At 40.8% G+C, this 24,452-nt stretch overlaps 1 protein-coding gene across 3 annotated transcripts in view; it reads left to right on the plus strand.

The window, feature by feature from the left end:
• The window catches only part of usp13 (ubiquitin specific peptidase 13), a 27,815-nt gene extending 3,387 nt beyond the window's left edge, over positions 1–24,428 (plus strand). Inside the window, exons 3-21 of one of the 3 annotated variants that reach the window (XM_035647198.2) lie at positions 1,485–1,545; positions 4,240–4,361; positions 5,134–5,276; positions 6,278–6,462; positions 6,943–7,040; positions 7,228–7,418; positions 7,896–7,967; positions 8,987–9,092; positions 10,018–10,143; positions 11,931–12,084; positions 12,338–12,512; positions 12,674–12,762; positions 13,480–13,602; positions 17,029–17,052; positions 17,467–17,610; positions 18,581–18,753; positions 20,497–20,686; positions 21,600–21,684; positions 21,817–24,428. In XM_035647198.2, coding sequence (XP_035503091.1) covers positions 1,485–1,545; positions 4,240–4,361; positions 5,134–5,276; positions 6,278–6,462; positions 6,943–7,040; positions 7,228–7,418; positions 7,896–7,967; positions 8,987–9,092; positions 10,018–10,143; positions 11,931–12,084; positions 12,338–12,512; positions 12,674–12,762; positions 13,480–13,602; positions 17,029–17,052; positions 17,467–17,610; positions 18,581–18,753; positions 20,497–20,686; positions 21,600–21,684; positions 21,817–21,913 — 2,358 coding nt within the window. In that variant the 3' untranslated portion in view covers positions 21,914–24,428. The remainder of the gene's footprint in view (positions 1–1,484; positions 1,546–4,239; positions 4,362–5,133; positions 5,277–6,277; positions 6,463–6,942; positions 7,041–7,227; positions 7,419–7,895; positions 7,968–8,986; positions 9,093–10,017; positions 10,144–11,930; positions 12,085–12,337; positions 12,513–12,673; positions 12,763–13,479; positions 13,603–17,028; positions 17,053–17,466; positions 17,611–18,580; positions 18,754–20,496; positions 20,687–21,599; positions 21,685–21,816) is intronic. The other 2 variants (XM_035647200.2, XM_035647199.2) reach the window with 2 other exon arrangements.
• The last annotated feature ends 24 nt before the right edge of the window (positions 24,429–24,452 follow it).

The following is a 24,452-nucleotide window of genomic DNA, read 5'->3' on the forward strand; positions in this document are numbered from 1 at the left end:
ATTTGTTTCCAGCTTTTTTTTTTACATTTGTTACAATGATAAATAAATGGTGAATGGATATTAACTTCCTTTCTTAATTTCTTTCAATAATTAGCACCAAATTACATAGTGCTAGTACAATGTCAAACTAAACAATCAAACACATTCTGATGTTGCATATCCCTCAAAATACTCAACTGTTATTGCTATATTGCGATATAAGTTATTTCTAAAGTCCAAATAATAACAAAATAATGATACATTTAGTACTTTTCAAGCTTAAGCACAACAATAACTGCACTGATCCCATACATTAAAAATGTATAATATTATATAATAAAGAACAATATTATTATAAAATGAAATATAATGTGCAGTTAAAATAAGAAAAAATAGGAGAAAATATGGCTACATATACTTGCCAACTTACCAACTGCATGTTAATTAAAGAACAACATAAGATTGTAAATTACTGAATCTGTTCATGTTGGTACATGAGGTTGGTCCAGTCAAATATTTTTGTAATATTATGTTTCTGCTGAGGCTGAACCACAGAGCTGATGATTCAACTTTGTTGCCACTTGAAGTTTGTGTTGGTGTGGTGTTCAAAGGGGTTTCGTTTTTTTTATTGTCCATCCCTGAAGGTATAAAAGAAATTAACTCGACAGAGCATTCCTGCTTTTATATGAACCAAGCTCACATGTACCTGAACAAACCGCTTTTAAAAGTTGACGGTGAACAACAAAGGCCATAGCTGCTGCTGCTGCTGTGTTTTCTCACTGGCTCTAATTGCCCCCAGATAAGCTTTGCTTTGTAAAGAGCTGCTATTTCCATGCCCTGGAACTGGCCAGAAACAGCTGCTCACATTCTGCAAGCTCCCGTGTCTGCTGTTTTTTCCCATGAGTCCACTTTGCCTCCGGTGGGTCAGCATTCTCTGTCTGTCTGCCCACTGTGTCCTCCTCCCCGTGAGTGAACGGGAAGCAGTCACCTGAGCCTGATCGGGCCGGACGGACTCCAGTCGGTGATACTTTGTTATTCTGCTGCCAGTCAGTTATTTGGACTTGTGTAAAGTCACTGACAGAGTGCTGAAAGTTTGAAGCTACCAGCATGTTACAGATTAATCATTTCATGTCAGGCTTCTACCGTCCTGGAAGGGAAAAGAAAGAGGGCAGATAAAGATGAGGACACACTGCACAGACGGGCCCGAATACATGATATTAAATGTGCTGTAAATGATATCTGTCCAAGTCCACAAATCAAGCTACACACCTCCAGTTTATCATTCTATAATTTTGACTCTGCCACGAGAGGGGTTTCCCCCTGTGGCCTTGTAACCTGACCTGGCAACTGGAACATCCAGCGTCTTATTTCGAACAAAATGACAACCATCTCGTTCTTCTGTCGAAGAAGAGCATAAACGGTTTTCTCAGCATTTTTCAATTAGAATCATTAACAGTCTTTCTTTCAGATGTGCTTTCATCTCTTCCTTGTTGTTTTTCTTACAGAAAGCCACAGGAGCTGCAGGAGGCGCCATCCCCAGACGGAGGAATGGAAAAGTGTTTCTAGGTAAGTGGGGGTCAGATAGAGGGAGGAAGACGTATTTACGTTTTACAAACCCCAAATTACTCCATTACACGTAAAAGTTGTGCATCTACTACAGTAAACAAAAAAAGTTGTATTATATATTTAAAGTATCAAAAATAGACGTACTCACTTTGCAGAAAAAAGTCCCATGATTGATTTTTATCAGACTGTATATTTCATTATTAGATTGTTAATACTGATACATCAATGCCGAAGCAGCCTTTAATGTTATAGCTAGTTTAGTTAGCTTGTCCAGTGGTTCCCAACCCACAGATCGGGCCTCTCCAAATGAGAGAAGATTTGTGAGATTATTAACGGGGCACAAAAAAGAAAAACTTCTACTATATAAATGTATTATTTTTGCTGACTTTCTCTTATTTTTTTCCTTCTTTTTGCTGAAAATATTGGAGATGAAACTGACAGCAAATCAGACATGTGAAACGTGACAAGGGCCCCCCCAACCTTTTCTTTTCTCTTCTAAACGGTTACGCTAAAACTCTGGGAATTGATGTAAAAGAGAAAGAACAATATCTCATTTTTAAATGTTGTAGAATCAAGTGGCAACCTGCAGTAACACCCATTGGTTTGGGAATGGCCGTTTTGAAGCCTCAAGTTTAGCGTTATGGCCAACGCCATCTTGGTTTTTTGAAATCAGAAATAACCATATTTGGAGATGCATCATCTACTGCACGTCCACCTACACCTGTGACCTGCATCCATAGGACAGTACAAGCTGCCAATCCCACTGTACTCACGCTCCAATGCACACATTGCTTTATCATCTATTTTACTCCAAATGGGACCATCATTTACGAAATGAACATCATGCTGTGTTGAAGAAGAAGAACTCCTCAGGGAAAATGTTTACTGACGTTATAAATCAAGTGAGAAGTAGGGTCATTTTCTCAAAGACTTTATTTGGGAGCATACAGGTTTCTGGCACTTCTGCATTGGCTTCACTCTCTGGACCCGGTGACTACGTCCATTTTTTATATACAGTCTGTGAGCAGAGCAGAGCTTTTACATTTACCTCACAATTGAAACTTTTCCCTACCGCCGGTTAGCAGCAGGATTTTACCCCTTTGCGGTGTTCCCATCACGTTCAACAACTGAATGAAGCTTGTGGACGCCACGACAATGTGCAGCTCATTCTGCTGCACTGAGCTGGTGTTGTAATATGTAATCAAAATCGTTCTGTGTGGTCAGAAACTCCTCTCTCTGCTAAGAGACCTAACCTCCATTGTAAAGCTAGTGTTATTGTTTGTTACACTGCTGACCCGCCAGTTGCCCCTCCGGCCGGCCCCTACCCAAAGGCGTCAGATATTTCCCGTGATGAGACCGCTCCTCCTCCTCCTCCCCCCTCCCCCTCCCCCTGTGCTCTAAACATAGCCCATTTATTTGTATATGTGGTTGGTAACTGTTCTAAATCAAAGCCTGGCCTACTCCTCCTGCTCCTCCTCCTTGGTTTACAGCGGGGCCACCTCCTGTCAGTCGCCGCCTCTCAGCTGCCACCACCTGTCAAACTCCCGTTTCGGCTGACACACTTCCACTGCAGCCGTGACGTTGCCTGGAGAGGACCAGGTGTCTCCAACCCCCCCTCACTGGTGGAGAAATTCCTTCCACTGAAACCTCTTTGTAACGGACGACGCCGTATTCTTATCGTCCAGAGGTTAATTGACTTTACTCTCTGTCAGCTCCAATTTGCCTGCTGTTGATTGGGTCAATCCGACCTAGCCTCTGATAGAATTTGTCCATCTCTGGACTTGGTGACGATCCTTTCTGTCGGCCATTTCGGATCGTTGATGTGACCGCAGGCATGTGTCAACCGTCATCCCCACCCCAGTCCGGTGATCTAATCAAGCTGCTAGCTGCTGACGTCAGACCGTGGTTACCAGTGTGCACAATAACAATGTCGGGGATAACCCGCGCCTGTTCCTTATGAGTCATCACACGACTTTAGGCCGAGGTAGAGGACAGACGGCTCTATATGGACAGAGATTCTCACCGTCTGTCATGAAATCTTTTGAGCCTCAGGTTAAGTCTGAAATGATTTTGGTAAGAGCTGAAATGTTTAGGTGATAAGTCAAATTTTTTAAGCAATAATCTGGTTGTTATTTAGATTTCTGTTGATCAGCTTACTCATCAATCAGCAGCTAGTTTCAGATCTATAGTAATCTAAACTGGGTAATAGACTGTTGGTCTAACAAAATAACATGTCACTATGGGTTTTAGGAAAGTGTGATTGACATTTTTCACAATTTTCTGATATTTTGATTTAGAACAAATGATTGGTCATAATATCCAGCAGTTCAGTTCAGTCAATAAGTAAAAATAATTGTTATTTGGTGCCCTAATTTGATCAATAATGAAATGAGGATTCCACAGCTGCACAGACGAACGTCACAGATTCAAACCATGCTAACTTCCTATAAATAGCTCAGTATGAACTGTATCTGAGCAAAAGAGTCATCAGCGGAGTCTGAAGTCACCGCTGTAAAAAAAAGACAAGAAAAGATGGTTTTCTCATTGACTAAAGGATCAAACCAAGAACATGAAACATAACAGCCGTCACACTCGAGAGCAGTGAAGAACATAGAATAAAAATAACCAAGAACAAACTCAACCCCAGTCACTGTCCAACTGCAGCTGACTGAGCGTCTGCTTCCTCCCTTTAAGATTTAGAGCTAAACCGTGATTTTAACGGAGAGGACTTTGAATACGAAGATGAGGCCAAGCTCGTCATTTTCCCAGACCACTTTGAGATCCCCTTACCAAATATTGAGGAGTTGCCCGCTCTGGTCAGTGAGTTGATGCTGCACGGGCTGTGTGTGTGTGTGTGTGTGTGTGTGTGTGTGTGTGTGTGTGTTTCTGAGCATGCCAAAGGTGGACTTAGTGGTTCCCCACTGGACAAACACGTTTAGTCTGAATCTATTCTTCTGTCTTCAGGTTCATTTGAGAGTATCTTATTATTTTACATGCAACATTGTAATGTAATATATTTAAATGAGATACTCTGATGCATCACCTAACCTGCCCTTGTAGCTGTTATCCGACCTTGTAACCCTAACCCTACTTTTTCACAAACTTTTTATCTTCAAAAAACAATAGTAAAAACAAATCATCAGGGGAACCACTAGGTGCACATGAATGTGCCTTTATCACTTGAGTCTGTGTTTGATTGCTTGCTTAGAGAACAGAGGTCTTTATTTATTTATTTGCTTCTTTTTTTGTTGTTCTAAGCATTTATGGATGTAGAGATTGCGGTGCTGCATATGTTTTGTTTATTTTTTGGAGAAATCCTTATTTTTAAGTTATTTGCACGGTTTGTTTTGAGCTGCCGCCTTCTACGCCTGTGCTGCTTCAGTCACTTCATGCGCTTTATACTTTTTGGCATAAATCTTGCACTTTATGGGCAGTCATTGTGTCTTTTGGATGCTTGTACAGTTGCTAAATTACATATGTAAGCGCCGCACTCATGAATTTGTGAGAAACGTGGTGACGCATTTTCAACATGACCTCACCCACACCTACTTCCTATGTAATGTCTCTGCTGTGCCATCTGATGTCCAGGTGACCATCGCCTGTGACGCAGTGCTCAATGCTCCATCAGCTTACAAGAAGCAAGAGCTTGAATCCTGGGACGAGGAGATCCAGGTGTCCAGACATGCCAGGAGCCTCAGGCAGCTGGATAATGGGGTCAGAATCCCACCCAGGTAGGACAGACATGTAGGAGTCAAAATGGAAGCATTGTATCCTTAGAAATGTATTTCCCCTCATGCAATATGTGTATTATTTGCAATAATCTTCGTAGCTATAAGCAAGCGAAATGTATATCTTATAAACAGTCTCAGCTTTATCCACATGATGGCAGCAGGTACATAAACCATACAGGTGTATTTTGACTCACTGGGCAACTCTAGACACTGATTCTGTGTAGCCCTTCATATGGCTGAAGCTGATCAGGTGCACAGGTTCAGTGGAAATCCCTCTCTCATGATGCTCCCGTTGATCTGAGATGGATCCTGAAGAGGGTTTCTGTTTGTGTAGCGGCCTTATGTCCCAGTCTGCCTCAGCTCTGCAGACCGCCTGCCATACTCATTGCGCCATGCACTATTCAACAATCAACCCTTTGCACTGAAAATAAGCACATCAAGCACATGTTTTATTAATAATTGCATCCCTAAGTGTGGACATTGAAAGTCATTGAAGGCCAGCGGCAGCTACAAGAGAGCAGCTTTTTGGGGATAGAAAACCAACAGCATGACACTTCTTCGTAATGTTGTTGTACTGATTGCCACACAGAGGAAGCACTTACATGATGTTGCAAACTATATAATTCCACAACTTAATTTCACACAGAATCAGTGTAACAGTTAAATGAATACTGAAATAGGAAAGACATGTTTGTCAAGTATGGTCAGGATGTCTCAGTATCTGCTTTCTTGCTTCTGTTATATGTGTGTGTGTGTGTGTGTGTGTGTATATATATATATATATATATATATATGTCTCTCCTGTTGTCATTTTCAATCCACTTAATCTAAAATAAAAAGGCAGAATATAAATCTAATCTCCTCCGCACACGCCTTTTGAGCAAAAATGATTTTTTTTGATCATTCACAGGCTCTAACTCCATAAATCTTAGCATGACTGCATGATCAACAAAAAAGTAACACAATGGCATTAACTGGAGTCTCTGTTTCTCTGCTGTCAGTGGTTGGAAGTGTCAGAAGTGCGAGATGAGAGAGAACCTGTGGCTGAACCTGACGGATGGAGCAGTGCTCTGTGGGAAGTGGTTCTTTGATGGGAGCGGAGGGAACGGCCACGCGCTGGAGCACTACAGAGAGACCAACCACCCCCTGGCTGTCAAACTGGACACCATCACCCCAGATGGAGCAGGTCTGAGACTCATGCTCTGTTGATATATTAATATAATATAATCATTATCTCCTTTCGCTTGTTGAAAACACAGATCACATTTGGATGAAAAATTATTACACCAGAAAATGACATTTGCCACAGTTTTTAATCTACTCTGTTCCCTTATATTGGATGATGTTTTAGCTCAGGCTGTGAGTAAATCTGTGTAATCTAACACTGTATTTAGATACATCACATACAATATTATTTTACAAAATTTTACAATATTCATTCGAGGCGTGAATTTAAGTTTGGGGTGAGTGACCTCCGTTAGTTTTGTTGTTCCACTGCATTGCAATATATTGAGATATCTTTCCAATATCCTGCACCCCCCTATGTAAATACAACCATTTGATTGTATGACTTTTCAGTGTTGTATGGAGAACTTGCTGGCTGGAAATCTGTGCTTCGAAAAAATGGATATGTTCAGCTTGACTAACTTTTGTCTTTTGGTCTCAGATGTCTATTCATTTGAAGAGGAAGAAGCTGTGTTGGACCCCCACATATCAGAACACTTGTCACACTTTGGAATAGACATGCTACAGATGCAGAAAAGAGTAAGTTATCTTTGCTTTGCAGGAGAATCAAGCTGTTTTCAACCTTTTAACACGCTTCCTTGAGAACAACTTATCCCAAAAACTTCACAGTTGACACTGGACTTCTCCATTTTTAGTTACATATCCATATATACTAAACCTAAACTAAAGACGTTAACCTCCAGCTCTTTGCCTTTTCCCCCTTCAGACAGAGAATGGGCACCACACAGACAATAATGCGCGGCCGCGAGTCAGTGAATGGGAGGTGATCCAGGAGTCCGGCATGAAACTGAAGGCGGTGTACGGTTCTGGTTACACGGGCTTGAAAAACCTGGGCAACAGCTGCTACCTCGGCACAGTAATGCAGGTCCTCTTCAGCATCCCAGACTTCCAGAGGATGTGAGTACTGTACACTGTGAGGAGGATTTACTAGAAATTGAATTGTACATATTATGTAATGTATATTATCATATATTTTTTTAAATTATTATTATGTCATTTGGCCTGTGACTCTTTGGTAATTGAATTTAAAAAATATAGAAAATATGATTAATTAATAGATTAAATGCATATATTTAAATGTCAGATATTAAAACATCTGTCAGTATTAAAAGAGATCCTGGCCTTCAGCATGTTGATTTTGTGAGTTTCTCCACCACATGAGATACCTAACATTGGTTTAAGTTGTTTGTATTGGTCCATTGTTGCTGTGGATTAGTTAGTAGAAAATATAAAACAAAACATTAGTATCAAAAAGAAAAAGACGAGACAGAGTTCAAATGTTTTAATTAACACATATGGCGTCCCGTGTGTCTGCGTGTGGTGTCCCATGTGCTCCTTTCGAGGTGAGGTTGTGACATGTGTTTTGATCTTCAGGTATGTGGGTAATCTTCAGAGGATATATGACTATTCCCCCCTTGACCCCACCCAGGACTTTGCAACACAAATGTAAGTGACTTCAGTGTTACATAACGTAGTGTTACAGCACACAAACAAGCAAATGTGTTTAATCTGCTGCTGCTGTCTCTGTGGCTGAAACAGCTGGGGGGAAAAAATGCAGATTTTCTTTATGTAATTATTATTATGTGTTTTATTCAAATGGTTTAAATAAACATATGAGTTTTGAATTTCATATTAGGAACAATAAATCCAAGTTAATATTATAAATGAAACATGCTTTGGCTAATTGTTAAAATGATTGAACACCAGTCTGACAATTGTGATTAATAAAAATGAAATGTAATCATTTCAATTAGTGATGAAACATCTTCTCCAAAAGATGAACTGTTAGATTAAAGATAGCAAACATTCATTTGTATTTTGTGTGCATACAGAATGAAATATCGAGAAGTATGAGACGAGATGAGATAAAAATGTTAATTCTCATCATATTTAATAATAATGAAACATAAGGATTTCCCAAATGTGAAACTACAGTGAAATCTTGAAGACAGTGATACTGATGACACTGATTTTTCTGTCCCCCTGCGTTTACTGTGTGACATAGTATTTTTTTCTAAACAGGCTCTCTGGAAGGAACCAAGACAGAGAATATTGTAAAATACAAAATTTGATCTTCACTTATAAACTTTGTACCAGCAAAAAATAGTGATACCTCTTTGTGACTTTTTAGTACTGAGTTAAAAATAGTAACCTGAGTCATAAAGATATGATCAGGAAACTTTGCAGATATTGTCAATGGTGTTGGTGACCATGGCAGCTGAGCTGAGTATGAACTCAAGACAGATTTGTAAGACTGAAGATTGAGCAGTTTTCAACTTAGCTGCTTTTTGCAAACAGTCCCCAGGTGTCTTGTCTGAAGCTTTTCAAATGTTTGTTTTCTGACGAGTGAAGACACACATGCATGAGACCTTCAGCGTGTCTTAGCAAAGAAAGGAAATCCCAACAGGATTTTGGAGATTGACTATAAGTCATAATGTTTACACCTTTTTTTTTTCGTCTGACAGGGCTAAACTGGGACACGGACTGCTCTCAGGCCAGTACTCCAAACCACCCATGAAATCTGAGCTCATTGAACAGGTGATGAAAGAAGAATACAAGGTATTAAACTGGGTATGTCCAGCTCCCAAACTGGGTCCATAACCAACAGAAGCATGTTAATAATGACTGGTAGCAAAATGACTCTCTTTTAGATTGTCAATACTTTTGAATACCATTTTCACAGTTTAAACATGGCAAAAGGTCTTTTCTTAATTAAATTCTTCTGTGTTATTAATATGCATTACCTATTTTTTAAATAGCTTTTTTTTTTTTTTTTTTTTACGAGGCATTTTTTTCCTTTGGTCGGAAAAAATAACTGCTGGCTGTGGTCCCAAATGTGCAACTCAAATTGTTTTTGAACACAACAGCTCCACTTACACAGCGTTTTGTCTTTTAATTCCCCACATCACTGCTTCATTTAGTCACAGTTGTGCGTGATAATTGTGTTGCGCTTACTGAAATCGTCCTATTAATTCATTTGATTGTGTCTTTGTGTATTTTGCTGTACTGGTTTAAATGCACCCGATGCGAAATTGTTGCCCTTTTAACCACAAACTGTAGTACACAGCTGCAAGGAGACGAGAAGAGGAAAGCCATTAGAGCGTAATGGGACCCAGTCGTAGGCCTGTAAGCTCCAGGCTTCTTTAAAACCATAACCACAGTAATTGATAGGGCAGAGCTGTGATCCTGCACTTCCTACACATGTGATGGTGGAGTCAGGTTTGAACCCAGCGTTGACAGCTGGGAAGATAAGGGGGGAGGGGCTTGTGTTGGCATGCTCGGCTTCAGTTTGTGCTGAGAAAAAAAAAATCCATCCATTACATTAACATATTCTCATGGCTATGACAACTCATTCTTGTACCAGCTTCTTGGAGCTGCTGCTGTCTGGATCTTTTTTCCCAGGTGCTCTTATACTTCCCGTCTTGTACTTCCCTCCGAGACAGGTGAGTGGTCTTGCACGGTCAGTGTGTGTGACGCAGAAATGTTTTCGTTCCAGCACCAGCAAAAGGGCGTTTCCCCGAGGATGTTGAAGGCCCTGGTCAGCAGGGGACACCCAGAGTTTTCCTCAAACAGACAACAAGACGCCCACGAGCTCCTCCTGCACATCATCAACCTAGTGGAGGTGAGTGAGGCTGAACCTGTGCAGCTCAAACTATTCAACATATTGGAATGAGACAGTGGCACGCTGTGTTGAAGCTGTTAAAGATTGAACATAAATGATAGTATAACACACCAGGCATTTGGTTTCAGTGATTTTAATGCAGTTCACTTTATATAGACTTTTATAGATCATTTTATTATGTTTAAGAGCTGTTTGCACGAAAGCAGTCATTGTTTTCAAGCTTTTTTTGTGAATTCGGTTTTATTAAGAATGTTTATGTTAATCTCCACATCTGCTGCCCAATGTTTCATTACAGCTTTGTACATTTTGGTGACCTCCTGGTTTCTCATGTAGACGGTGAAGATAATGATGAAGAGGCTTAGAAATGGAATAGACTTCTTGAGTGTATGTGAACGCTATTACGAACATCACCTTAAGTGACGTGACGTCCGCTGGCAGAAGATACCAGGGACCACTGCCCATCACAAAACTGGCCCGTCCCCTATGAACTTGAATTTTCTCCACTGTGGAGTCATTTTCACAAAAAGACGACACAGATGGGTCGGCAGCTGACCGGGAGGGGAGAGTCTGTTTTTGACTCAACACGACACACCGTCTCCCTGGTTGGTACAAACACATGGCTTGTTCTGATGTGTCTTTCTCAACTGGGATATATATATAGCTTGGCGCTATCTGTTACACAGTGAGACCAGATAATGCTCCCTGTTCTGCCTCAGCCGCAGGATACTCGGTGCTACGACTCGGACGTGACCGTCAACAAATCAAACCACCCATATCGCCCCGGCCTCAGTTTGTCCACATCTGCCACATTCTACGAAGAAAACTTTCAGCGCCTGTGCTTGAACTTGACTTGTTTGAAATCTCCCCTGACTGACCCTCCCCTCCTTTAGTCCACTCCACGGCTCTACAGCTGTCTGTAAACTAGATACTGATTGATAATCCAGACACGGACTGAAACGTCGAATCAGACCACCATCAGCAACACTTTCCTCTGTGTGTGTCAGCTTGCATACTTGGCCCGGGTAAAATTATAACTTGTTTATTTCTGGGGCTTCTTAGAATAGAAGGGCTAGATTGCAGAGAAGCCGCAATCACACTGGAGTGTTAAAGTCACGATGCCGTTCGTCATCACTGTCTTCGAATACACACAGTGTAAACATCAATGACCTGGCGTTTATAAGCAGTGAGAGTGCACCAGAGCCACTGAGTAATCATGTTTAATCATTGTGTCCACCATTCTCATTGAGGCAGTTCCTATATTAAAAGCCTTGCATCTACATTATGAATGACTTTATTAAGAGATCTAGGTCAAACAGCAGTTGTGATGAAGTCGTGCCAGGAGACTGTAACGGGACCCAGCAAAGAATAGCTTGCAGATAGAGTTGCAGTTCAAACCTCGCGCTGTCGTGTGTGGTACATGTGAAGCTTCTCTCAAATAATGTTGTTTAGGGTTTGATTTACAATAGTTTTTGGAGATGAATACTTCCAAAATGTTACCCCGCCAAACAATAGGGTGCCATCATAATTTTATTTGAATCAGGAACAAGTTGATGAAAAAGCCTTATAAAATAAATATGATGCTTTGTATCAACGGTAGTCTGAGCAGAACCTCAATTTTATCAGTCATACCAAATGACTGGTGTATCCTCGATTTCTAATGGAGACATCAGCATCGAAACCGAGTATCAGAATCAAAGTGAAATTTCTGCCCGGTCTCATGGTGTGATTTTGTTGTTGAAATTCAAACCCGTCCCCTCATCTCCCCTGTGTGTCGTCGTTTCCCACAGAGGAACAGTGCAGGCTCAGAGAATCCAAGCGACGTCTTCCGCTTCCTGGTGGAGGAGAGAGTTCAGTGCTGCCAGACGCGTCGGGTGCGATACAGTCAGCGAGTGGACTACTGCATCCAGCTGCCGGCTCCCATCGAGGCCGCCACCAATCGAGGTAAAGACATGGCTTTTTGTATGTTTATCTGTTATCCAACATTCTTGGCTGGATGTAACACATGAACATTTTTTTCTGAGATTGATGATCTGTCTGAAGCAGCGTAGGGGTTGCCAGTGTTGTCAGCAGCAATCTTGAATCCACCTTAAATTACTTTTCCTTTCAAAATGAAACATGCCACCCTTCATAATATCATGGAGGGCTATTGATGTCAACATTTACTTTGCTCATGTTCCTTTTTAAATGCCACCAGAGGAGCTGCTGGCATACGAGGCCAAGCTGAAGGATGCTGAGGAGAACATGAGGGCTCCACCTGAGCCAGTGAGAGCACGGATCCCCTTCACCGCCTGCCTGCAGGCCTTCACCGAACCAGATAACGTCCCGGACTTCTGGAGCTCAGCGCTACAGGCCAAGTCGGCCGGGGTCAAGTAAGCTCTTCTTGGCCCCCTACCTCTTTCCTTCTTAATGGCTGCTTTACATCTCAGTGTTTTCTCATAGCCTTTTCAGTTCAAAACTGAAGTATCTATAAACGTTGAACTCTTTCAATTTTAACCCACGCATTTTTTTAAATAGTTATTTTCCTTTGCAGAACTTCCCGCTTTGCCTCCTTCCCAGAGTATCTGATTGTTCAGATCAAGAAATTCACATTTGGAGTTGACTGGGTGCCGAAGAAACTAGGTAACTGTCTGTCACACTTCACTAATAAATGGGAATTTAAAATGTCTTTTATTGGTGTCCACCAGTGTGGTGACTCAGGTATGTGTAGTGTTACCAATGCCCAGCAGAGGGCAGCAGCGACCTGAGATTTACCTGAACTGAGGTTGGTCACAATCCAACACTTCTCTCCCCTCCCTGTCCAAAAGTGAACAAGAGCTGCTGGAGTTTAAAGTGTAACTAGACACAGAAATGTAATATATGAATCAGTATTGTGCTGCAGCTTGAATTGATAAGTACATTTTGTAAACCCCAAATCATTATACTTATATCATTTTTATATTTTTGGTGGTTTTACCTGGCTGACAGTCACAATTATGTCAGTGATCTTATACATAGTTTACTATGGCTCAGGGGAGGGGGCGGGTCGTCCACTGATAGGGAGAGTTCAGTGGTTTGATCCCCGGCTCCTCCAATTCTACGTGTCGAAGTGATCTTGGACAAGATACTAAGCCTCATATTACTCCCAATGTACCATCAGTGTTTGCGTGAGTGTAAAACAGAAGTGCTTTATGGATGTGGAGTATTTAGAATTTGAGTACGTGTTTAGACTGGAGAACCCAGTGTAGATAGCAGGCATTTGTTATTCCTGCATTTCTTCTCACTCCTTAATGTAAAGTGTTAAAAATGAAGTCATCATATTCTTCTGTTGGGTTTAATTTTTGTCTCGTCCCCTTACAGACATGGCCATAGATGTTCCGGACTTTCTGGATCTGAACCGGCTGCGGGCCACTGGGTTGCAGGCGGGTGAAGAGGAGCTGCCGGACCTCATGCCCCCAATCGTGCTGTCGGAAGACACCAGAGGTATGAATAAGGACTACATTACGCCAAGATGTAGAAATGGTACACACAACAGACATTGTGCTTCTTTTCAAAAAAGCCTCTTTTGCCCTTTTAATCTTACCCCGTTTTTTGTTATACATTTGTTTTTTTTTTAAATGAATTTCTCAAATAAACATTCATGCCAACATTTGGATGTTTTTCGGATATATTTCGCTATATTCAGATCAGACATTGCTCCATTTCTCCCGCCCAGAATTCACTAAAAAGTATCTTCTGCTCACAGGCTCACATGAATCACCTAGCATTGTCCACAGGGGCATTTGCACTCGTGTAGATTCTTGGAAAAAAAATAACTGAAGGCATTTTTGGCCCTTCATTTCAATTTCACAGCCCTGTTTTTCCCTTTCCCTGAGCGCCAGTGCTTTTTTTTGTTTTTGTTTTTTAATTTACCAAGATAGCCAAGCATATTTTCACTCTATTTATATTCACGAAACACCTATCAATATGTGAGACCCAATCTAACAGATTTTACCCAACAAACAGGAAACTCATTGTTACTTTGACCAGATGTGTGCTGTTCCAAAGCTACAACCTAACATCCTTTTGAGGAGGTGTCGGATATTTTTGTGACTGCGTTAAATGATCTGTGAAATTGTCTCCAATATGATATTCTGCTCAAAGCCACCCATGTTTTCTCTGAAGGGCAAATGGAATAGGATCCCATGAGAAAGCCATGGCTCAGTATATTACTGAGAAGTTGTTGTGTTCACATTGTGGGTAATCCTAATAAGTAATAATGATTTTATGAGCTCTCCTTTTAACGCACTGCCCTTGGTTCTGGGAATATTCTACCCGATGCCAGGCATGTGCATTTTAGAGCACAAGCAATATTCTTGTTAATTTTCTAGAAACCGGTGTGTCATTGTTTGCTTGGTGATATTTCCAGTCTTACATGCAATGCACTTTAGCTTTTTTCATCTGCCTCTCCTCCCAGAGGTCAAGAAAACAACCTCCCTCCTTTTGTTTGTCTGTGTCTGTCTCCTGTGTGACTGCAATTCCTATTCCTCTCGTCCGCCTTCCGTTGTCTGCAAAGTTCGGCTACATCAACTTATCGGTGTCCTACTTAATATTTTAGTAGGCGTGAAGCACAAAGTGTTCTGTACGGCCTCAAGCTCCAAACGCAAAAAGGTTCCAAAGAGCAGAGACAGTAGAGTCTGGGAGCAGCGCTTGTGCGTCTTCACGGACAAAATCATTTCAGTGGCTGCTTCTGAGGACAGGAAACTCGGAGGAAGTTTGAACATGTTTTCCTTAATGTTTCACCACTGAACAGCATGACCGCCAAACACACTACATTGGCCTCTTACTGACAACTCTTTAAGGCCTTGCATATTGAATCATCTTTGTGCTGTTACTACTTTGCTTAGGCAGCACCGCATATCTCCCTCTGAGAGGGCCACTGTAGAATCAATGCATAAAAAATATGTGTAAGTGTTTTATTTTTATTTGTAGTTAGTTTGGGGTTTGCTCCAGATTGTAAAAACGTGGTATAAACTATGAATGAAAAGAGGTCAGAGGAGATAAAGATGCCATTTACAAAATATTTGATGAGTTTCGTCAGCTGCAAATTAAACACTGGTCCATTATCCTGCAGCTGGCCTCCTCAGCAGTTATTAATCATTGGTCACCCATCTGTCTCCGAATGCCTCACACTGATTACGCAGCAATACATAAATGTGTTTTTCTGTGTGTTGCCTGAACCATTATTTCTCACTGGTCTGTGTATCATCTGTTCACTCAATTATCTCGGGCCACTTAGAAAATGCAAGATAGAAAATGGATCGTGGCTTTATCGATTCCATTTTTTTGAATATCTTAATGCATATAACTAATGATTAGAAATTGTACAAACCATATAGAAATTGATAACTGGTTTTGGCTTCTTTGTTTATCTGATCAACCCCTTCAAGAATAAAATTGAAAACCTCAGTCATATTTAAATTTGAATACTCCTTGTTTTTGTAGACATTTTATCCTTTTATTTCATTTTTCTTTTCAAATTCAATGAAGATAAGGATGAGATGAGGAAGATAGTGAAACGTACTGAACTGTGTCACTTGGTTGTGATGGTTTCAGATCAAATTATCAGCAAGGTTCAGGCAAAAAGACAAAAGTTCCCAGTCCAAATGGCCTTCTTTAGCTCTTTGTAATCACGTTGTTGTCATGTCCATGTTGTATCAATGGTGATTGACACTGATACAATATGTTGGTACAAAATAACAAGCTTTGCAGGAGCCAAGCATGTTTCCTATGAGCTCGACCCACTCAAGTTATGATTGCAGTGTTTTTATGAACAGCAGGAGTCTGTAGGTGGTGAAAAAGTCACAACAAGAGGCCGTTCTGACAATCTGTCTTGAGCCTTTGTTGCAGCTGAGTGGAGTCGGCCCCGTCTGTACAGGGATATCCACAGTTTGATTGACTGAGGTGTCCAGACACTTACCACATAAATGTAATTGTCCTCGCTCTGATTCTGGCTGAGGACCCTTGTTGCGTGTTGTACGCATCTCTCTCCTTTTGTTCTTGCATCTATACTAAACCAAAAAAATGAAATAAGATATAGAAAAATTTCTTTATTATATTTCTATATTTCTATATTTCTTTAAGTGGCCAAAAGTGGCCCATTGCCCAAAGTTATTAGCTTTAATATGGGATTATACACTAGACTACTAAAGATTAATATCAACTGCCAGTGAAAGTACATGAAAACATACTGTAAAAACAAAATCAAGTTACGTCGATTTTTATTTGTATAGTACCTTTTTATACAATAATAATTAAAATGCTTAACATATTGAAAAATATAATTTATTGACCGTTGACAGTTTCCTTTATTTTGCAGATAAGTGTCTGATTGTATAAATTAGATGGCATCCTCTCAGTCAGAGAAGCGGAAAAATTGCAACTCGACTCCGACCCATATCGAAGAATGCACAAGCTTCAGTATTCTTAAAACATCGCAGTTAAAACATCGCTCAAGACATATCAGTCATTTTTCTAACATGGAGACTATATCATGTGTACTGTAAGATGTTTTATATATATATGTTGCTAATTGTTGTAGTGTTGTATTATACAGTATTGTCTTTTATATTTTCCTGCCCAGATGCAAATTATCTTTACTGCTATATCTGGCTTTAAGGTTGCATTGTGCTTGGCCCCTGTTAAATAAGCTAAGACACTAAACTTAAGTAAATAGATTAATCAACATGTTACAATTTAAAATGAGAAAATAAAGAAATACAACAATTGTTAATAAAACCAAATCAGCAGACACACAGAAAATTAAAATGAGTTAAAAATCAGTTGCGAAGCTGCTCATACTCAAGAAATAATTGTCATTGTCATAAGTACATAAACGCCAACTGAAATAATTTTCTGCTCCTCTTTCAGATAACTCCATGGGCTCCGCTGACTGTGAGTATTTTCTTTCTCTTCTCAATAACTCAGTGTATATGAATATGTCACTTTTATTTATGTAAATTAAAGCCATGGTTAATGTATTTCGGGCACCAGGTGCTAGTGATAAATGCTGCAGAGCTAAACCTCTGACCTTGTTCACCTGAGCAGGTGCTGCAACTAGAACCTCAACAAACTCTTCTTTTCTCCTTTGCTCTGTTCATTTTAGCCAGACTTGTTTCTCACCTTGATAAATCATCGCTGAATAAATAAACCTCCCCGGGCTGGTCGTCCTCTTGTCTTTATGTTTAATGAGGCCCAAAGAGCAAGCCACCGCAAAATCTGTTGGGTTGATTAAACTGGAGGGTTACGGGCGGTGTTGAATCAGCAACTGTATGTTTTACGTGTTGATGTCGGTTTGTCGGCCCCCAGCTCCAGAAATAGACGAGGTGGCAGTAATGCAGCTGGCAGAGATGGGATTCCCGCTGGAGGCCTGTAGGAAGGCCGTCTACTACACAGGCAACATGGGGCCTGAGATGGCCTTCAACTGGATCATAGCCCACATGGAGGAGCCTGGTAAGGACACGTCACTGCCTTCATGAGAGCATATGTATCTATGATCAATAGACATACATATTCTTATCCATAGATCTAACACTGAGGCCAGTTTTAAATGAAGATACAGATGCGCGAGATATAGGGAAGTGTAAATTGTATTTTTCAGGAGATGGCGTTTAGAGCCTCTAATTAACTCCTGTAACATGGTCCCTTATTGTCCTTTCTGTTCCACTTATTCTTCTTCTTTGTTACAACCTGTCGCAGACTTCACCCACAATGCAACTCAACTGTTGGCAGTTTGCTCAAAATTTGAGGTGCGTTATAACAATGAATACTTAAGCTGCTATAGCATCAAGCAGAGGGTAGGAGAAGACTACGGAGTAAGATCACGTCATTCAAATCAGATCATCAACTGAAAGTTTGTCGGAGGCGACGTCGTCTCTCGCAGAGCCTCTCAGCAGCGGAGACGTTCCCCCGTGGCGTGAAATCGTGTCACTTTTATTTCCCTGGCTGGCTGGAAAGCATTCCTCTACAGTGGAGGGGAATTAGAGCAACCCCCCGCATGTTAGTTTTCAAATGAGCCTAATGCATCTGTAAAATGAGCTGCATTCAGCCGCAATAACACCACTAAAACAGTTTGTCCCTATTTGCTGCACAGGTCCCTTCTTCTATCTCCCCCACGCGTGTTTGCTTTAATTTTCAAATTTTAGAGTACACTTTAAGTCAACGGATATTGTCAGATGAGCAATTACATCAGCTTCACACTGACAATGGTTTACCTTCAAATATTTTGATGTGCAGGAAGCGTCCACCACCAGAACACTGCGAACTTTGACCCTCAACACCACCATGAAAATTAACAAGAGCTGCAGCATCATATTGTTATTCTCGTGTGGGTTTTTTTTTTCATTTCATTTGTAGAGGACCGTGATGTTCTCTGGTAAATCTTAATAAACATTGTGTTTTAAAAATCTAAAAATCTCTTTAGACTTTGCAGAACCTCTCTCTCTGCCCTCCATGATGGATCCTGGTCCCTCCACCGCTGACAGCCCCATGGGTGCCGCCACCCCTCTGGCCAACTCGCCCCCCGAGGAGAGCATTGCCATCCTCACCTCTATGGGCTTCCCCCGCGCTCACACCATCCAGGCACTCAGAGCCACGGTCGGTCTCCTGCCCACTCCGCTCATGCTTGTTCTTTGTATTAATAAATAACCGAGCCTTGTTTTCCAGACATCCTTTTTTCTTTTCTTTTAATAATTTGTCAACTGCCAGCGGATAATTCTTAATACTCAGCACTTTCTTATTAAGGGGTAGTCTGTTTACTGCTTATCAACCTCAGCTTATGAGTTTCTACATTTGCCGCTGCAGACCCCTGGGGCCTAATGTGTCTTTTCCTGTTTTGTGTTAGGGTCAGTGATAACAGTGATTTGTTTTGCATGAAAGACATGGAGAAGTGTGGGCAGAAATGTGCTCATGCCTTAGTCCGTTTGTCATAGAAACAATTAATAGTTAAATGAAGAAAAAAAAAGTCAGACCTGAGCAAGAGAAAAAGTGAAAACCAAGAACCACCCACACATTTTGATGTGTGTCTCTGAGTGCGGGGGAAAAAAACAACACAAACTGCCTGACACCACAAAATGCGAAAAAAAAGAGAAGAAATTGCAACAAACACTATTTCATTCATTGATTCATTTTGGATAGAAATTATACAACTAACAGAAAAACTATTTAAACCCCTCTTACAAAGCACGTGTGAAGAGATGATGACAAAGATGGTGGTTTTTGAAAAGAGGGTAAGACGATGAAAACCCAGCTCAGTCTGTCAAAAATGTGCTTGGCTGGCCTACTTGTTTGCTTTCCAAAGAACAAATCTAATCGGCCGTACATGTCAGCGAGTGATTAAAGATGTCTGCTCTACATGGTGTTGACAAACAGTCTTAGCAGAATACTGACTCGTCTGCTCATGCAGCTTTCCAGGTTTAAGAAACAGGATCAGCCTCAGTGACACGTGGAGCGGCTATAGCGTCACATCTCACAAAAAAATGTGTATGTAAAACATGCAATGCAGAAGTTTGTCAGCTCCCCTGTTTTGAAATGGGCCCCGATTCTCACGTTTCATATTTCGAACTGCGTTCTCAGCAGAAATAGCCCGGCAGACAGTGGGGAAGACGGAAATAGACTCCCGGCTTCCTTGTTTATCACCCCTAATGCCACCAAACTCCCTTCCGTCCTCAATGTAGTTGAAGTGGGAAAAAACTGAACATTTATTCCCTTTGAGAGGGAGGGAGGTGTGAAGCAGAGAAGGGTCTCAAGGATGGTTTATTATTAGCCCACAATCAGGAGGAGGAACACTCTTTTCCCCCTCCAACCTCTGTGACCTGACAGGGAGAGACAGAAAGGCAAAACCTCTTCCCATGTGCTCCTCTGACAGACATTCTCCAGGAATCACACCTCTACTTTGTACGACAAGCAAACATCCTCGGGCGGAATTTAGCACAGGCGGATGCCTGCCACCTTCCCGATAGATGATTTATTTATCATTTATGTTAACTTGCTCAGCACTGGGCTATTTTTATGCAGAGTTTGTTCAAGATACAACAGAGGGAGACGACGAGACCTCCACCCTGACTGTACCTCCGTATGCAGTCTATTTGCAGCCCACGTGTCTTCTATGCGATGATATTTTCTGTTGCTACAAGAAAATTTTCCAAACATTTGTGCAGCTGATTTTCACAGGAGAATCCTCCCACAGTCTGTGTTCAACATGTCAAAAGTCAGGAACATGAATTTAAATTTACACATTGGACAAATAAAAATGAAATGCTTTGTAAATATTTTAAATATTAAAGGCTTGTTTCTTGTGTAAATGTCTGTGAACCTATCTGTGTCTTCGATGTCCTTCAGAACAATAACCTCGAACGAGCACTCGACTGGATCTTCGTCCATCCGGAGGAGGAGGAGAGCGACGCTCTTTCGGACATGGCTGACACGGAGCCCAACGACAACGCTTTCTCCAACGCCAACTCACACAGTGACTCCACGCTGTCTCCAGACAGAGAGACATCGGGCCCGCGGGTCAAAGACGGACCGGGACGTGAGTGACTGTGCACGATCGAAAGGCACATTAAGTAATCAGAGGTTGACTTCAATCAACCGTTACTGGTGAACAGTAAAATTAGGACATAATTAAAACTGTGGTCATATTCTCACAGTTCAGAGTAAGAGTTGTAGCAGGAGCATCTTATATTACAGGGCCGAAATTGGGCTAAACAAGAAATTAAAGTGAGAGAGTGAGTCAGAGTCCATAAAAAGCTTCAGAGGGCATTTTCTGACCCCTGATTTTTGTTTTTGTTTTACCTGCATGTCATGAACAATTAATGTCAGGAGGAGGACACACTGTGTACTCTGGTGCTGCTGGGCAACGACCTGCTCTGCCAGACCGACTAAAACCACAATGGCATGAGCAAAAACGTGATTTAGGAGCTTTTTAACTTTTGAACTCTTCTCACAAAAATATGAACAGTGTAAGAAAGCATTTTCATGTAATAATTCACCTGCCATATGACATGCTAATGGTGTCTCTGGAATGGGACAGAAGTGTTGTATAAGGAAAGGTTATTATTTTTTAATATAAGTCTATCTTATAACACTATTAAGGTGCATTTAAACACTTTTCTACCTCCTCCTTTTTATTAGTTCCTGTAACATTGCGAGATTTGACAATTTCACAGATTTCCCAGGGAATTCTGTATGGATCAGGATGAAAACATTTTTTAGCGGATCGATATCTATGAGTGTCCAAATAAAAATCTGGATGTATCGATCTGCACTCTACTGAGTGCCATTCTAATTTCTTCCTCTTACCATTCCCCCTGAAAATACAGAGAATGTAGACGTTTTCTCTAGCTTACCTTTTTGTGTGAATCTAAATCACTTTTTTTTTCATTTGCACCATGTTTGTGTAAGTTATCACAATTTCCACTTGCAATTCTTCTTCTTTTTTCCAGGTTATGAGCTATTTGCTTTCATCAGCCACATGGGAGCATCCACAATGTCTGGACATTACATCTGTCACATTAAAAAGGAGGGAAGGTGAGTTGTACAGTTTCACAAAAAAGAAAAAATAATTCCTTCAATTTACACATTTCCTACATCCTCATCTCCCAAGAATTTCACATAGCACTAAGATAATCTGTCTCTTCCTCAAATGTTTGTCCTCTGCAGGTGGGTGATCTACAACGACCACAAAGTGTGTTTGTCAGAAAGGCCTCCAAAAGACTTGGGCTACATCTACTTTTACCATCGACTGTCTAGCAGTTAAAGTGAAGTTACCAGCCTCCTCCACCCTGCAATCTTCGAAGAACGGCGGTCTTCCTCTCAGAAGACTGGCAGACAACTGTGTTAACAGCCGCAGTGGAAATGATGGAAACAACCTCTCAGACCAGCTGCTCGCCTTACCGTGATGTCATTCAGGAGCGACCAGGAACACTGGTCAGACAAGGAAAGCAATGTGCTTCATGTGCATTTGTGTTACGTTATGCTTTAAATGTACATTTCAGTGTTTATGTTAAAAAAGGAAAAGAAAAAAGAAGACATTTTCTCGACAGTGTAGAGGGATGAGTGCAATGTTTCACTTCTGGACTGTTGTCGACACACAATAATGCCACATATCAAATCCCGCTGTTTCTCCTCTTTGCCTTTCAGCTACTGTGCCAATATTTTCAAAGTGGTACATTTTATAAATGTATTTTGAAATGGCGGTGCTTCACTGCCAGCCATGAAATGTTCTGAAACTGCGACAAAAAAAAACAACATACAACTGAAAAAGAAGTTACTGTTGCTGTTTGTAGATGTGTAATTCCCTTTGAAAGACAAAAAAATATGTATTTCATCCCTGGGAAAAGAGAAGGGATATCATGAACTTAAATTTTTTTTGGTTGGGTACTGACTAGCATTCTGTATGCATGTTTCAGAATGAAGGGGAGCCCCAAGATGGCCATGATAAGGTGTGAAACGTGACAGTGTCACTTGCTGAATAACGGCACAGACCTTCGTTTACTCGGAGGTGACGTGCACGTTTGTCACTTTTAATGAGGAACGTTCTGCACCATGGTACCCTGGCTGAGTTATCAAGATAGAAGTATAAAATCCTTCCCTGAGCACTTTTTTTTTACTTAAACAAGTTCATATTTTGCACCTGATGCCGCAGAAGTGGACTTTTTATTCACCAGATACAAGCAATTGAATGTGATATTAAATGTCTACTTCAGTACTGCTGAACCGGATAATCCTCGCAAGTTCTCATAGAAGTATAGAGGTCTTCTATCCTACAGAAAACCTATTTTACTCATATTTGGCCAAATTGAAAAAAACTTTTGCATAGTAGACAAAAAAAAAAAGAATGTTTTTCTTTGACCCGTTGACACTTTTTACAGGTCGGTTAATTCATTTGTGCATCTGAATTTTTTTTCCCCCCCATGTCTAAAGCAATATGCACTACAACCAAATCTTCTCTTGAACCTACTGTATGATAAGAGCTGTACAGTGACTCGTGTCTCCTCTGAAATGTGCATTGTCGTGCCGACAGACGCGGTGCAGCGCCGAAGGTGTCATGGTGCTCACTGCAACCAAAACCTCTTCACCTTCAATACTCAGAAAACGCAGTGAACGTAGAAACGTCCCTTTGCAGTTTTGTCACCGTTAACTCCTCTGACTGACAACATCTCAACATTTGTAGTCATATCCTCTTTATTCACATGGAATAGGACTTGAAATCTAGCTTCGTTTGTTGCGGTTTAACATTACAAACAACTGGTCAGTGCCAAGGACACGTAATCCCAGTTTCATGACCTTGACATGCGGTGAAACTGTTTTCCACTCAGCTTTGCGCTTCAGGTTTTAAAGGGGAGTTCTGCTGAAAAGTGACTTTATCCTGCCTTTTTGAAATTTAATACTGAAGCTGCATTTTGGACTCGTCAGTTATGATGTTACGGGGAAGGACAGTCCTCCTGACAGTGTCTTTCCTTGTGGGATGATACAGAGAAAAATACAGACAGTGCTCCCCTTTCACAACACCGTGTCTAGACATCTCTGAGCAGAGATTCAGTTTTATTAAATCCTGACCTCTCATCCTCATCAGATACTACTTGATAAACTGCTGTAGTCTTCATTGTCTATGCAGCAGGAAATTCTAAAAGATCCTTCTATGCAAGTCTTGTGTTTCTGCCATTATTCCTATTTTTTTTTTAAAAAGTAAAATTTTATTTCTCACAAACCAAATGTGTCCTGTCAAATGCTAATCTCATCCGGACGTGGGTGATAAAGTTGTCGTCTCGCCTAATGATGTTTGGTCATAAATGTCTTCAGTGTTCCTGCGCAATTCATTTTATTTCCCTGCACCTTTTGTTCCTCCCTCATCCTCCTGATTATGTTTTAGTCTTTGTTTTTTTGTTTCAGCTTTCCCTCCAGCTCGGTCTCTTCCATTCATCCTCTTCATGTTGTTAAACCTAGCAGTTCAATTTGTCTAAAAAAAGGCTTTTTCACTGTCAGCATGTGCACTAGACATTGACATTTAGTCATTTGGATTGTACCATTGTACTTTTATGAGTTTTGTTCTCTTTTCTCATTTAACTAAATGTCCAAAAGTTTCTTCACCTATTTTTACTCTGTTGCCTTTTTTGCAAACAAGTTTGTGCCAGTTCTGTAGTTCTCATTACATAGTTTTCCCAAAGGGATTATTTTAAGTTGACTTTTGTAATGTATGTGTTTATCCAAATATGGCTTCGGTGTTTACTTGCGATGTTTGGATGATTCAATAAACTACACCTTTGTTGAGACTTGGCTTCTTTAAGAATCAAACC

The sequence above is a fragment of the Scophthalmus maximus genome, chromosome 13 (genome assembly GCF_022379125.1).
Source record: "Scophthalmus maximus strain ysfricsl-2021 chromosome 13, ASM2237912v1, whole genome shotgun sequence".
Taxonomy (NCBI): Eukaryota; Metazoa; Chordata; class Actinopteri; order Pleuronectiformes; family Scophthalmidae; genus Scophthalmus; species Scophthalmus maximus.